The sequence below is a fragment of the Ascochyta rabiei genome, chromosome 5 (assembly GCF_004011695.2).
Source record: "Ascochyta rabiei chromosome 5, complete sequence".
In the NCBI taxonomy this organism is placed as follows: Eukaryota; Fungi; Ascomycota; class Dothideomycetes; order Pleosporales; family Didymellaceae; genus Ascochyta; species Ascochyta rabiei.
Window position 1 is genome coordinate 606,517 of NC_082409.1, and position 13,942 is coordinate 620,458.

The following is a 13,942-nucleotide window of genomic DNA, read 5'->3' on the forward strand; positions in this document are numbered from 1 at the left end:
TGACGTGCCCCTTATTTGGAACCCAGCGACCTTCAAGTAGGACGCCTATGACCGCGTAGGTGCAAGATGCGTCTCCAATTCTGCTGATTCATCTGAAAAGGAGTAACCACTTCGCACGAACTTAAAAGATGTCGTACGCAGCGATACCATCACATACCCCGAGGTAGATAGTCATGGCGTGTGCCCCAGCAACGACTCAGAGCCACCTACCGGTGCTCATCACTTGGACTCCGATCCAGTAACTTCGCCCCAACACGAACATCGAATTGAGAATTGCTAGGTGATCAAAAAAATTCGTGGGTTTCTTCCATACTTTAGTAATCCAATGATCGACCTGGTTCAATGATTAGCCCGGCAGCGACTTGATATGGATGTATTGATTGTTCACTCATTCGGCAAGTCTGCTTCGCTTTTTCAGTGATTGCACTAGTCCATAAGAATATCCATCCACGTATGTGGTGTAAGCTGTAGTCGCCAATCGTTTCTACCACACAGGTCGCAATATGCGACGCCGTTATCAGTCATCCTGCAATCCCGCAAACAAGCTGGGTGTGACGGAAATTGCTTGTTGGCAGTTGCCTGCGGAGGTTCTTGACATCGATACTATTGAGCTCAATAGCTGTAGATGGCGAGGCTTCCGTTTCGGAAGAGTTTCGAAACAGAGCGGGTTACATGGCGGGCATTTGCAGAGTACACGCGCTCCTTTGAGCGAGTCCGCAGTTCTTCTCGTCAGCTGGCCTGTGATCTAGAGATACGTTGTGCATCTTTTCAACACAGTCATGAATGCGCGCATATCCTACGAGATGCTGTGCCCTAGAGCGGATAATGAGATGGTCGAGGAAATGGCGAGTAAGCGGAAAGGCTAGGCTCTGATTGGACGGCCGATCTCGGCCGCCGCAAACAGAAACCTCAAATTCCTCTCATGAAAATCCCAGAAGAACACGTGCCGTGTCTCGATTGTTGTCACATCTCTTTAGACATGCTTGCACGCTCAGTACGCATCAGTACCCGAAGTATTTCCACATCGTCTCTCTCCATTGTGGGTCGACAAGCACAAGCACCGCTACAAGCTTTCCGGAACCGGCAAAACACCGTTCATAAAATTTCAGTGCTGCAACAGTCATCACCACTCTCTCGCCGCCAGATCTCAACATCACCCGTAGGCCTTCAGAAGCTTGGATCTCGTGAACCAGAAGGAACTTCAACATCCCAGAAAATGGCCGGCTCTGACCACTTCCTCACTCTGTCCTGCCCGGACAAGGCAGGTATTGTCTACGCTGTCACGGGCCTACTTGCGAAGGAGAACCTCACCATTCTCGACCTGCAGCAATTCTCCGACCCGGCGTCGAAGACTTTCTTCATGCGTGTGCACTTTGGACATGCGACCGAGCTCTCTGCCCTTCAGAAGTCAATGGCCGATCTTGCCGGGGAGATGAACATGACATACGACATCCGCTCCGTAGACACAAAGCCCAAGGTCTTGATCATGGTATCGAAGATCGGGCATTGCTTGAACGACCTCCTTTTCCGCGTCAAGTCCGGACAGCTGAAGATCGAAGTTCCGATCATCGTGTCAAACCATCCCGAGTTCGCAGACATGGCCAAGGCGCATGGAATCGAGTTCCACCACCTGCCTGTCACCAAGGATACCAAGACGCAGCAGGAGAGCCAGATCCTGGAGCTCATCAAGCAGCACAACATTGATCTTGTCATCCTGGCGCGATACATGCAGGTCCTGTCTCCTCGCCTGTGCACCGAGATGTCTGGCAAGATCATCAACATCCACCACTCTTTCTTGCCATCTTTCAAGGGCGCGAAACCTTACCACCAGGCCTATGAGCGCGGTGTGAAAATCATCGGTGCAACTGCGCACTTTGTGACTGCGGATTTGGACGAGGGCCCCATCATCGAGCAGCGTATTGCGCGGGTCGACCATGCGTTGAGTCCGAATGAGTTGGTTGTTGAGGGTAGTAACGTTGAAAGCCAGGTGCTTGCTGCTGCCGTCAAGTGGTGGAGCGAGAAGCGCGTGTTCCTGAACGGTGCCAAGACTGTTGTGTTTAATTAGCTTGTACCAAACCTTTTGGAAAAGCGGCATTCAGTCAAACAAGAATAGATGCAAAATATAAGACTAGAGGTTCTTACTACTGGGGCGTTGCGCTTGCCCGACTGCTGATCATCTTCGCTTTCGGTAACATAGGTCTCGGCATCCGGCAAACGTGCACCGTCTCGAGGCACATGGCCACGAGGCCGTCTTGCATTGTACAGCTCGTCACGACACATCAGGGTCCACAGCAGTCTCAACATGGTGCGAACTACAAGGAAGGTTGTGGGGTAAGAGTAGTTCGAGAAAGTATAAAGATGACTACCAACTAGGTATACAGCACCCGTAACTCAAGACGTCTTCTTTGCAACTCCCCTCCCGCTCACCCAACGATATAATCTACCACCACTCTGTATTGCTGTCAATTGACTTCACAAATTGAAAATATGACGTCTTCCGCAGCCAGAATGAACGCGGTCCCTGAATCTGGTCCCGTCAAGACCGTGCAGCTCAAGGACAAAGTCATCGCCATCACCGGCGCAAACAGAGGTACGTCGTATCCATTCACCAATCTACAAACTTCTATTCTCTCAACATCATCCTTCACCAAGCCCACCACTAATAGTATTCCAGGCATCGGTCTCGGGATAGCAGACTGCTGCCTCTCCAACGGCGCGTCTAAAATCTACTCCATCGACATCGGCGAGACAGGCGATGACTTCGCTGCCGTTTCGAAAAAGTACCCGGGCCAGATCTTTGCGATCCAGGCCGACGTGACGAAAGAAGAGTCAGTGCAAGCGGCAGTTGACAGGATTTTGGAAGAAGCGGGGGGTTTGCACGGCATGGTGCGTATTTTCTCTGTCCTCTTCCGATTTGATCTCTTCCAGAAATCCCCTCGATACTGCCACGCGGATAAGAATCAGCGGCTGACAACCTGCAGGTATGCAATGCAGGCCGCACAAAGCATAAGCCGGCACTGGACTTCACGACGGAAGAAATAGACCAGCTGTGGGGCGTGAATCTCTACGGATCATTCTACACGGCGCGCAGCGCAGCCCGGGCCTTCATCAAGCAAGGCGTCAAAGGCTCCATCGTCTTCACTGCATCCATGGCCTCGCACCGTCCCAATAAGGTACCCCGATCCTTCCCCCTCCCCTACTCTTCACCAACTAATAACTCTCCTCCTCCTAGCGTGTCCCCTCAGCCCCCTACGGCGCCTCCAAAGCCGGCGTCAAGAACATGACGCACACGCTCGCTATAGAATGGGCGCAGTACGGGATCCGCGTCAACAGCGTGTCGCCAGGCCTGGTCAAGACGGCCATGACGTACTGGGTTGAGCAGCAGCCAGACTGGGAGCAGCAGCTCAAGTATTACGGGGGTATTCCGCGGCTGGCTGAGGTGGAGGAGCTGGGCGGCGCGTACGTGTACTTGCTCAGTGATGCGGCGAGTTATACGACGAGTATTGATATCCCTGTGAATGGCGTTATTGGGATCTGTTAGGTGTGTATTCACGTCGAAAGAGGATAAGGGTGGTATAGGAGATGAATCTGTATTAGGTCTATGGGTATCTTAGTTTAAGACCGGGTCGGTGAAGAAGTGCTTGCGCCGTCTAAGACCCGCATAAGGCACGCCTTTTCTGATCGGCGCGACTTCTGACTCAACTCCGAACGCGCAGTGCTGAAAGCCTTCGGCGCCCATGCACTCGTTCTCGCTGCCCTCGCTCAAGACTCCAAACTTCAACCGCGTGTGCATGAGCTCCATGGGGAAAGGATCATTGCCGAGGCAAGCACCGCGGCTGATGTCGTCGAGTGTCGTGTTCCGGGTGGTGACGAGAATGCGAGAGAAGCCGGTAGAGAAGGTGACGCCATCTTCCCAGATCGTGAAGACGCCGAAGAGCAGGATGATGAGAGTCACCAAGATGACTGGCGCATAGCACATCCACAGCCGGTTGGGCACGTAGACGAAAGATGACTGCCATTGTGTACGACTGACCGCAAGCTCTTGCTCGTCGACGACCAGCATCTCGGGCGCAGAGTACAATGAGAGAACCAGGTCGGCGAAGAACAGCTCCAGAACTTTGCCAAAGTCCTTCTTCGGTAGACTATCGACGCCAACCAGGCGAGTCTTGGTCACATCTGAAGATACGACCGGGTACGAAGGGCCTGGCAGAGGCGGTTCCAGCTCGACATGGCCGCCGAGGAAGTTTCGCAACACATCGCCCATGGCGTGGTAAGCTGCTATCTTCTTGTACAAGCCAACGTCTGGAAGCGGCCTAACAAAATTCTCAGCCGGCACAGGGTCTGCGCTGTAGTCAAGCGTTCCGTTCGCGCTCCGGGAGAAGTTGGTGTCTATGACCGGACCCATAAACTCCGGCGTTGCCATTCCCATAAAATACGGCCCGGTGAAGTTCCACTTCACTGTGTATTTGGCTTCGTGCATCACACACCGTATTATTTTAGGGTCGTAGCGATGGGTCCAGCTTTTACTGAGAGGCGAATCTGGGGGCAGTGGCTCTGTTGAGTTTGTCGAATACCCAATCCACAGCACCGGTTCTGCTTTGAAAACTCCAAGATCAGCCGGAACATCGCCCACAGGGAGGCCACCTGGACCCTTCTGGAAGTTCTCCATTTGTGGTCGTTTGTAGTCACCGAGTCCCACTTCGGCGTGATAGACGTTACGACCCTCAGGCACCAACGAGGTTGTATTGAATGGAGCACCCAGATCAGCTAGGCGGCTGTTGCCGCCAGCACCGTCTGCAATCAAGTCACACTTATAAGCTGGTGCAATAAAGTTCTGCGTGAAGGTGCAGTTGTACGGTCCGCCCGCCTGAGACTTTCCACAAACATACTGCCGCGCGCCTAATCTGTGCGTGGAGTGATTCATCAGATTGAAGCCGAACAGCATTGCAACACGCTTGAGCTCGGCTGAAGGCTGATCGTAGTAATCGAACCATCCCGGAGTCATGGGATCTCGAGATTTGTCGGTCGTGTTGTAATACATGATGGATCTCTTGTTCCCGCCCGGCGCTGTAAGTTCATCATCACTGGGATCGTACGGTACTGGGTAGCGCCAGTCCTTTGTCGTTTCTTGTGTGAAGTTGATGTGGGGAACGCCTCGAGTGACAGACTTGGTCTCGAGGTAATCGCCAAAAGTAAGTGCACCCGGCGAGAAGATGATCGTCGCGAGTGGTATAAGCCAAAAGACGGCAGCAATAGCCACAGCAACCGGGGCGCTCGAAATCGTTTCCCAGTTGATGAAGAGCGACGGATCGTCCGTGGCGCCAAAAAGCTGGTCGATGGACAGCACAGACAGTGCTCGCTCCCTGAACGTTCTCCAAATGCGTTGGCGGAAGACCAGAACGACACATCCTCCAAAAGCGACTTTGGACAAGTAGGCGAGCGCCCGCCCGTACAGGACCCAGCGAAACTTGACATCTTCATCGTACACGGCTCTTTGATGTAAGAATCTATACCAGAAATGCTGCGCAAGCGCCAGCAGGATACCAGCAACGAAAGCAAACACCATAGTCGAGGGAGTCCGCCAATGCACTTTCCATTTTGCAGACTGCGTCGCCCTGTGAGCGATGAGTCGTTCTGTCATGGGATCTGTTCTAGCACGTGAGAGGCCGGTTCGGAAGGAATAGAGTGTGTCAGGCGTCCTCTGATACAGCGGCCGTGGTGATGCTGGTAGAAAGGATGAGAATATGCCGGCTTTGGGTGTCGACTGCTGACTATACGACTTCCCTGGTGAAGCGGGGGATGCAAATGGCCTCATCTGGATTCCAAGACCTGTCTCCATGGCCTCCTCAGATCTGGGACGCCTGTCTGTTCTCGAGTCGTATGTCTCATCGTCGCTTGTTCGCTGCGGTATTGAAGCGTATTCTGGTCGTGAGATTCGTATCTCTGGTGATGCCAAGGGTGAAATAAGGGGAGGTGGTGAGTTTGAGCGTTCCATGGCTCCAATTCGCGACAATTTTTCAAGAAGGGATTTCTCAATATCGCATGGTGTGCTCGTTCCAAGACGCACGGGAGACTGCACAAGCTATAGATTCGTAGGAGGGAATCGTACCGTTGAGTGTGGCAAAGCAAAATCCACAACGGTGAACGAACACTCAGAAATTCCAACATGTGGCAGCTGAACATGGCTGAGATGCAGCTGTCAGCCGGCTCAGGAGTCCCTCACGCGTGAGGCTGAGGCGGTGCGATTCCCATCCCAGCAACTGCACGGGTGTCTCAACGAATAGCGTCTGTCCGCAGCAGCCGCATCGCCCACGACTGCGCATGCAGGATGCTCACCTGGAAATGACACGCTCCTAGCCGCATGACGTTCCGGATTCCGCTGCTTGAAATAGGTTCATGTCACGGGGCTGAGCTGAGCTCTACCAAACACTAGACTCGAGACGGTTCATGGTGTGGAGACGCGCCACACAACGTCACGCTTAGTCGTGGCTGCGAGACGGTCGCCTGTCGTCGCATGTGAGATGGCGGCCGGGGGAGCCGTGTGCAGCTATAAGCAGAGTTGTTGGTTGAGTATCGATATCTCTGATGTGTTTCTAGCGGTACGATGGACTTGACAAGACCTTCCGCTTTAGGTAATTTGAATTCTGTAGATATCAAACAGCAATCTAGAAGAAACTCCATACTGGCACACAGTTCACAGAACCAGGCCAAGCACCGTGCAGAACAGTACCTCCCTGCATCTCATTTCAAGACGTCGACGACCGTTCCAGCACATAGATGACGTCAAGTCCACAACATCAACGTCAACATCAACAGCCTCTCTCCATTCCTCTTCCCAACTCCCACCAAACAGCCCTGAACCCAATCGACCAACCTCTTTTCTCCTTAACCATCACAATCTATCCCAATCTACCTCCACGCCACCAACCACTCCCGGAGAAAACCAACCTTACCCCCATATACCAAACCAAACCATACCGACAGCCACTCGGAAAATGTCCAATCCCCAAAAACGCCTCGCCCACTACAGCGTCACGACATTCCTGCTGAGCACCGGACTACTCGGCCTCTTCTCCCCCACAACCCTCGCGTTCTTATTCGGCATGCCGATCCCCTCGGACTCCTTCGCAGCAGGCTTCGTGCAGTGCATGGGGGGCCGTAACCTGACGTTCGGGCTGATCAGCAGCGTGTTTGTGCAGCGGGGGGATTGGGTCGCTGCGGCGACGATGGCGGGGTTTCTGGCGGTCGATGGGGTGGTCGATGGGTGGGTTGCTTGGGGTTATGCCGGGTTGGGGGCTGCGGTGCCGCATTTTGCGGCTGCGGGGGTGGTGCCGTTTGTTGCTGCTTGGATGGCGGGATGAAGGGGGGGGTTCGTGGTTTGTTTGGGGGTTGGGTGGGGAGTGGGTGGTGACGATGGGGAGGGAGGTAGAGGGGGTGGACGACGGTGCATTCGTGCAAAGCAGCGTGAGATGGGTTGTTTAGTGTTACATTGATGATGCTACAATCGCTGCTTTACGCCGTGTAACGCTGGATGAAAAAGCTACTGAAAATTGTACAAGAATGATCAAACTACACAGCGTGACGCAAGTCATCTGTCCTTCAGCAGCACATCACTCTCATCCGTCTCATTAGTTCGCTCTTCGACTGCATCGTCGCCGAATAAATCGTTGAGAAGTGCATCGGCCTCTTGGCTTTGCAGTATTTCCCTCGCGTTGAGCTTGTCTTCCTCTGCTTCGGACTGCGCCTCGTCGGCAGCGCTGTTTGCCTCGCTGGGCGGCGCGTCCTCATCGAGTCGCGATGCAAGACGGGCATCATCTTGATCGTTGAGAGAGGTTTGCGTCTGGTCGTAGGTATCGACTTGGTCCTGGTCCTGCAAGTCCTCGATAGTTTTGGCAGTATTCGATCTCTGGTCGCGGTATTGACCCCGTGTCTGCTCCTGCTTGTGCGTCAGGAGCGGGTCTTCGCCTTCTAAAAGAGCTGCTCGCCGCTGCTTTCTTGCACTGTGGTCGTTCCTTGGCAGTCTCATCTGCCTGAGTGGCTGTGTTTGTGCGCCGGCTTGGGTGATGTAGTCCACCATCTGCACGCACTTTGTTGCAAATTCTCGAATCTGTGCTTCGTACTGATCGTCCTTGAGATTGGGACTATATGCACTCAGCGCACCACCCCTGGCACCCAGCTTACCAGATTGCATTGTGCTGTAGGAGATCTGCGTATCCAGCAGTCTACCCGTAACGCTCTGTCGGAACTGGATGCCGGAGAAGAGGTACTTGATTGGCAGCATTCCCGTGGCGTCAGAAGGGTAGCCAGGAATGGTCCATTTGGGGATGTCGATTGTGAGTGACGGTGCAGAGAGACGTCCGCCGCTCTCGATGTTCTGGCGCACTGCTTCAGACCACTCCTCGACGTTCTTATCGTGGTGGCTCTTACTGCTGAATCTCAGCCGTCCATATCGGTAGAAGCGGATGTCCGCTGCTTGGTCCGGTAGCAGAACATCATGTACACGCTCCTGGAAACCGAGACTGAGCTTGTGGATGGTAGGTCGGTTGCCGTCTCTGCCGGTGCGGACTTGCACGTGAAGCTTTGGAAAGGTTGGACCAATCTGTTTGAGACTCGTCTCCGTCTCGAAGACTTTCTGATCAGGCGAAGGGATGAACTCGTATAGTAAAGCGGGTGTCTCTGTGCGCGAAAGGTTCTGGAATTCCGAAGAAGCCAATAGGCTTCCTAGACCGGGAATTGCAGGTTGAAACGGCGAGCGGGCAGAGTCTGCAGCAGCCTCAACCACCTTGTTGGGGTCAGCGTACTCTAGGGGAAAGAGAGCCTGGCCAAAATCAGCCGAGACCTTGTACTCGGGCTCCAACGCCCAATAGCCCGTCCGTCTGTTCTGAGGAGCCGATTCCGAGCCCGTAAAGCTTCCGTCAACGGGCGGTCGCATGAAAGACACGACTCGATTGATAAGACCGTGTGTGCTCTGGTCAAGTCTCGACTTGAGTTTGATCTCTTCTTGAGATGTCCCGTGCTCTTCGGGTGAGAAGGTGTCTGCTGAGCGGGTTACGGGCAGCGCCCAGCGACCCAGACTGAGGCTTCGATGGGCGTAGTCTAGTGACTTTGTCTCGTTGAACGTCGGCAGGAGGTAGCTGTCATGCTTCGCTGCATCTAGTCTCTGCGTGTCGATTGTGCGTGTTGCAGACTCCTTGAAAGGCAAGAGTCTGATGAGCGTTCGTTTTGCCTCGGCCACCGAGGTCTCGTTCAAGCCGTGGATTTTCAACTGTGAGCGGTGAGAGGTGCATTTTGAATGGATTGGTGAGACGTACTGTGAATGGGTCGGACGGGTAGATGTGTGCGCCGGTGATGGACGCCACGTACTCGGCTGGGAGAGAGGCAGCCAGGTCGTTGTTGGGCAGTGAGCTGGGCATGTTGAGCTGGGCAGCCCAGCGTTTCAAATCGAGCGATGTCGTGTGGGTCTTGCTGAGAGCTTCTTCAACGTCGTTTGCGGTGTACTCGGCCGTGTTCTTGTCTGCGGTGATGCGGAGGACGTTGGTGGGCCAGTGTATCTCCACTTTGGCGTTTCTGATTTTCGCAATTCGCGCGAGGTTGCTGTCGTTGGCTGCGAGAGCGTCAGCGCATAGTGCGTGGCTGTTGGTAGAGGCACGTACCTCCAGCGTGGAGGAGATTGAGCTCCCATTCCTTCAACCTGAGCTCCAGCTCTCCCGGCGCCTCCATCTCCTCGAGCAGCTCGAGCTTCCAGACATCGCGGAGGATCTTGTCTACCAAGGTGGCCTTGCGTATACCCTTGGCCTTTTGCTTGGGCTTCTTGATCGTCTCGACGCCTGGCAGGCGCTTCTCGATGCTCGTGGTGGTGGGGTGCCATTCGCTGCGCTTGGTAGCCTTGACCGAGGCCTTGACGACCTTGAACAGGGCGTCCTGCTTGATGCTCTTGGCGGCGGAGCAGTAGTGGGACAGCTGTGCTGTTGTGAAGCCACGGGTCAGGGCGGCCACCAGCTTCACAAAGTCGGCGGTGGTGACATGGTGCGGCTCGTGTGGGCTGCCGCGCATCGGGCGCAGGCTGTCGAGCTGCCGCGCAACGTCTTCGTTGGTGACGGGCGCGCCCTCCTGCTGCAGCGACGAGAGAATGTCCGGGACCGAGATGGGCTCGAATGGCTCCGGCTGCTTCTTCTCCGGGTCCTCGGGCTCGGGCGCTTCGTTGATGACGAGGATGTCGGCGTCTTCGTCCATGCGCTTCATGCCCAGCTTCGCCCTGCGCTGCCGGATGAGCTTGCCCTGGCGCGTGTACTCCTTGACGATGCGAACGGGCTTGGTGGCCGCATTGCGTGTCTCGACGTCGTCGGCGGCATCGTGGCGGCGGGCCGTGGTGGAAAAGCTGGGGTGCGAGGGTCGACGGCGAGGCGTGCACGGCGTTGGACGGCCCAGGCCGAGCTGGAGCTGGAGCTTGAGCTCGAGGTCACATCGGAGGCATGCCAATGCACTGGAAGCACGAGGCGCGAGCATAAGGAACGGCAACGGAACGAGAGGACGAGGCCCGCAATGTACAATGACGATGGATGCTGGCACGCGCCAGATGCTGGGAGAGGTGAACTTTCCTCACCGCCCGCGCCCGTTCTGCCACTACGCCAACTCACGTGCACGCGTCATCTCCATCACGCAGACCATACATATAATAGCCAGCACTACGTATAATAGCCAGCACTACACATAATAGCCAGCACTACACATAATAGCCAGCACTACACATAATAGCCAGCACTACATATAATAGCTAGCACTACACATAATAGCCAGCACTACGTATAATAGCCAGCACTACGTATAATAGCCAGCACTACACATAATAGCTAGCACTACGTATAATAGCCAGCACTTCACGTACAATAGAATAGAACAGAACAGAGTAGAAGAGAACCAGGGTACAGCACTGCATCTGCTATATAGGCCGCTTCCAACTGCACAGGTCCTGCCGCAGCTCAAACTCATCCACCTCGTGGTGTGGACGATGGCGTTTCCGCTCGGCCTCGGCCTTCAGGTGGTGCGCCTGCTGCTCCAGACTCCCCCGGCTGCGGACGTGCTTGGGCGAGGCGGGGCTTGAGCCGGAGCCTGAGCGCGTGCTCCCCGCCCGCAGCGTCTCCTGCGACTTGCGGAACGGCCGTCGACCGCCCTGCGCGCTTTGCTCGTCTCCGCTCACCGAGGCGCTGCTGTCGCCCGTTGCTGTGGCGGTGAAGCGGAGGCCGCGCTGTGGCGAGTAGGGCTTGGCGCGGTCGCCCCAGCCGTCGCCGCCTGCGAAGATGTCCTCTATGCACTCGTCCGCCTTGAGCTCGCCCGGCTGCGCGGACCAGTAGGCTGCGAGCGTGCGCCGGTACATGTCCTGCAGCTCGCTCGCGTCTCTCGACTTGCTCGTCAGCGAGGGCGCGACGCCGCTGTCCTCGAGCTCGGCCTGCTCGCCGGCCATGATGCCGGCAATGCCGCTGAAGACCTGCGCCGTCTTCAGCGCGGGCGCGGCAAAGTTCTTGTCGCCCTCGGTCTGGCGCATGTAGATGCCCAGCTTGAGCGTGCTGTTGATCTTGCTGTTCTGCATGAGGTACCGCCGCGTGACGCCGGGGTCGTCGCCCTCGGCCGCCGCCAGCTCGCTCTGCTCCACGTACTCGGCCAGGTTGAGCTTCACGTTGCCCAGCGTGATGCGCTCGCCGCGGCCGGACCCCGCGTACTCCTGCACCACCTCGAGCTCAATGAAGCTCTCCTGCAGCATCCCGTTCTTGTCCACCGTCAGCCGCACGGGCAGCGTGATGTCGTAGTTGTACTGCACCTTGTGCTCCTTGACCGGGCAGTGGTCTGTCTTGCCGCGGTGCTCGGCCGCCGTCGAGAGCGGGAGGTGCCATTTGACAAACGACGTGCCCGACACGAGCGGCACGTTGTTCAGGTCGACGATCTGCGTGCCGTGAGCTCCTGTGCAGTGCGTGCGACGGCGCAAGGCCACTCACTCTCAGGCGCAGGTCGAACTTGGGCTGCGCACACGTCAGCGGGTCTTGGGCGCACACAGCAGCCTTTTCCTCTTACGCGGCGGTTCTTGGGCACTGCGATCGTGAGCGGGTGCGTCGCAAACGCGACCGAGCGCCGCAGCGTAGCCATCTCTCACCGAAAGCCTGCATGCTGGAGGGGCGCTGCGCCGTACACAAGTAGGATGGCGCTTATCAGCTGCTCCGGCGATACGGCGCGCAACGTGTGACAGGGGCGCCGCAACGGTGTTGGATGCAGGAGCGATCGCCTGCTACCGTGGAAGCAAGGCATCCACCGTCTCTCCGCTTCCGCTATTAACTCCGGCCTTGTCTTCGAGACGCGAACCAAGGACGCCAGCCAATGACGCCAGCCAATGATGCCAGCCAATGACGACACGCCGCAAACGCCCTTCTCCACGAGACGCTAGCCAAGAACCCTAACCCCGCCCTTCACCATGACACCGCACCCAGATGCCATTGCCGACTGCGTGCTGTCGGCCTTTGCCCAGCTGCCAGAGAAGCGCAAGCCACGGCCGCGCAGCGATGGCTCGCGCGAGTGGGTGCCGATGAGCGGCATTGTCTTAGCCAACGGTAACCACCCCGCCAGCGGGACCAGACTTGTGGCTTGTGCTTATCGTACAGCAAAGATGGCAGGCTCTCATGCGTCTCCTTGGGGTGCGTACCGTCTCGGTCTAGCCTGGCAACGAAGCTCGTACTCGTGAACAGCACAGGGGTCCCCGCTACCTACCACTTCTGGCAATGCACTTGGTGTAGTACATGGCTTCGTGTACCATGGCGTCGGTCGCCCTGCAACGAGTGCTGACGAATCCCTCAGGACGGGCATGAAATGTCTGCCCCACAACAAGCTCTCTGCAGCCAACGGCAACATCCTCCACGACTGGCATGCTGAAGTCGTTGCCGTCCGCACATTCAACCGCTTCTTGCTGGACGAGTGCTTACTCATATCGACACCCCCCTTTGCCCACTCCAGCTTCATCCGCCAACGGTCGACTTCAGAGCGTTCTGAACATGAGCCCCAACCATTTACCATCCGTGAAAATGTGCAAATCCACATGTACTGCTCCGAAGCGCCCTGCGGTGACGCCAGCATGGAGCTGACCATGGACGCTCAAGAAGACGCAACGCCATGGACCAGCGCGCCGCCAACCATCTCGGCCGCCTCCGACGGCAACGGAGTACCGGCAGAGGGTGCAGGAGCACTTCGAGGCCGCTCCAACTTCTCCCTCCTCGGCGCCGTCCGCTGCAAACCCTCTCGTCCAGACGCCCCACCAACCCTCAGCAAGTCCTGCACCGACAAGCTCACCATGAAGCAAGCAGTCTCTCTCCTCTCCTCCGTAACATCGACTTTGTTGTCTCCCACGAATGCATACATCCACTCTCTCATCCTCCCCGAATCGCAGTACGTGCCTGCAGCGTGCGAGCGCGCTTTCTCTCGGACAGGGCGATTGAAGAGCCTCACGGACGAGACCATCCAAAGCTGGAAGGGGGGCTACCGATGGCAGCCCATGACTGTCAGGCCCACAAAGCGAGAGTTCGTGTGGAGTCGACGGAGCGTCGCCGTGAGCGACAAGGCCGTCGCGAGCAACCTCAGCGCGGCATGGACGCCCGCGTGGCAGGAAACGCTGATTGGCGGCGTCCTGCAGGGGCGGAAGCAGTTGGATCCACGGGGCGCGAGCAGCATCTGCCGGCGCCGAGTATGGAGTCTCGCGGTGCAGATTGCGGGTCTCGCCGGTAGGCCGGCCGTACTCGAAGCGCTCACAAAGAGCACGTACGGCGACGTCAAGGCAAGCGCACTTCTGACCTCACGACGCACCGTCAAGAACGACACGCAAGTGCAAGCTCTCGGCGGCTGGGTGCAGAACACTGGAGATTCCTCGTTTCCCTCATCGTAGTCGGTAGTAAAGCACAATCACAGT

At 56.5% G+C, this 13,942-nt stretch overlaps 6 protein-coding genes across 7 annotated transcripts, besides 2 other annotated features; 3 read left to right on the plus strand and 3 right to left on the minus strand.

Annotated features, from left to right (window-relative positions):
• Positions 1 to 1,216: 1,216 nt before the first annotated feature.
• Positions 1,217 to 2,065, plus strand: EKO05_0003341 (Formyltetrahydrofolate deformylase; the record flags this gene model as incomplete). The annotated part of the gene is made up of 1 exon (XM_038945390.2): positions 1,217 to 2,065. The coding sequence occupies one exon, from the start codon at positions 1,217 to 1,219 to the stop codon at positions 2,063 to 2,065; it is 849 nt and encodes a 282-aa protein (XP_038800926.2).
• A 443-nt stretch (positions 2,066 to 2,508) lies between these two features.
• EKO05_0003342 (uncharacterized protein) lies at positions 2,509 to 3,541 on the plus strand (the record flags this gene model as incomplete). The annotated part of the gene is made up of 4 exons (XM_038938671.2): positions 2,509 to 2,590; positions 2,675 to 2,886; positions 2,982 to 3,173; positions 3,233 to 3,541. The coding sequence occupies 4 exons, from the start codon at positions 2,509 to 2,511 to the stop codon at positions 3,539 to 3,541; spliced, it is 795 nt and encodes a 264-aa protein (XP_038800925.2).
• A 69-nt stretch (positions 3,542 to 3,610) lies between these two features.
• EKO05_0003343 (uncharacterized protein) lies at positions 3,611 to 5,995 on the minus strand (the record flags this gene model as incomplete). The annotated part of the gene is made up of 1 exon (XM_038945389.1): positions 3,611 to 5,995. One exon carries the CDS (start codon positions 5,993 to 5,995, stop codon positions 3,611 to 3,613), a length of 2,385 nt encoding a protein of 794 aa, XP_038800924.1.
• A 1,593-nt stretch (positions 5,996 to 7,588) lies between these two features.
• On the minus strand, positions 7,589 to 10,506 carry EKO05_0003344 (uncharacterized protein; the record flags this gene model as incomplete). Its single annotated transcript, XM_038938464.1, has 3 exons — positions 7,589 to 9,265; positions 9,312 to 9,604; positions 9,654 to 10,506. 3 exons carry the CDS (start codon positions 10,504 to 10,506, stop codon positions 7,589 to 7,591), a joined length of 2,823 nt encoding a protein of 940 aa, XP_038800922.1.
• Positions 10,507 to 10,882: 376 nt separating this feature from the next.
• Positions 10,883 to 10,917: a tandem repeat.
• A 22-nt stretch (positions 10,918 to 10,939) lies between these two features.
• On the minus strand, positions 10,940 to 12,158 carry EKO05_0003345 (uncharacterized protein; the record flags this gene model as incomplete). 2 transcript variants are annotated; one of them, XM_059636144.1, is made up of 4 exons in its annotated part: positions 10,940 to 11,938; positions 11,991 to 12,014; positions 12,067 to 12,083; positions 12,146 to 12,158. In XM_059636144.1, the coding sequence occupies 4 exons, from the start codon at positions 12,156 to 12,158 to the stop codon at positions 10,940 to 10,942; spliced, it is 1,053 nt and encodes a 350-aa protein (XP_059492127.1). The 2 variants fall into 2 exon arrangements, with proteins under 2 accessions (XP_059492127.1, XP_038800921.1); XM_038938425.2 differs by having other exon boundaries at positions 12,067 to 12,158.
• Positions 12,159 to 12,460: 302 nt separating this feature from the next.
• Positions 12,461 to 13,918, plus strand: EKO05_0003346 (tRNA(Ala)(adenine(37)) deaminase; the record flags this gene model as incomplete). The annotated part of the gene is made up of 3 exons (XM_059636145.1): positions 12,461 to 12,596; positions 12,653 to 12,680; positions 12,841 to 13,918. The coding sequence occupies 3 exons, from the start codon at positions 12,461 to 12,463 to the stop codon at positions 13,916 to 13,918; spliced, it is 1,242 nt and encodes a 413-aa protein (XP_059492128.1).
• A 12-nt stretch (positions 13,919 to 13,930) lies between these two features.
• Positions 13,931 to 13,942: part of a tandem repeat that runs on past the window's edge.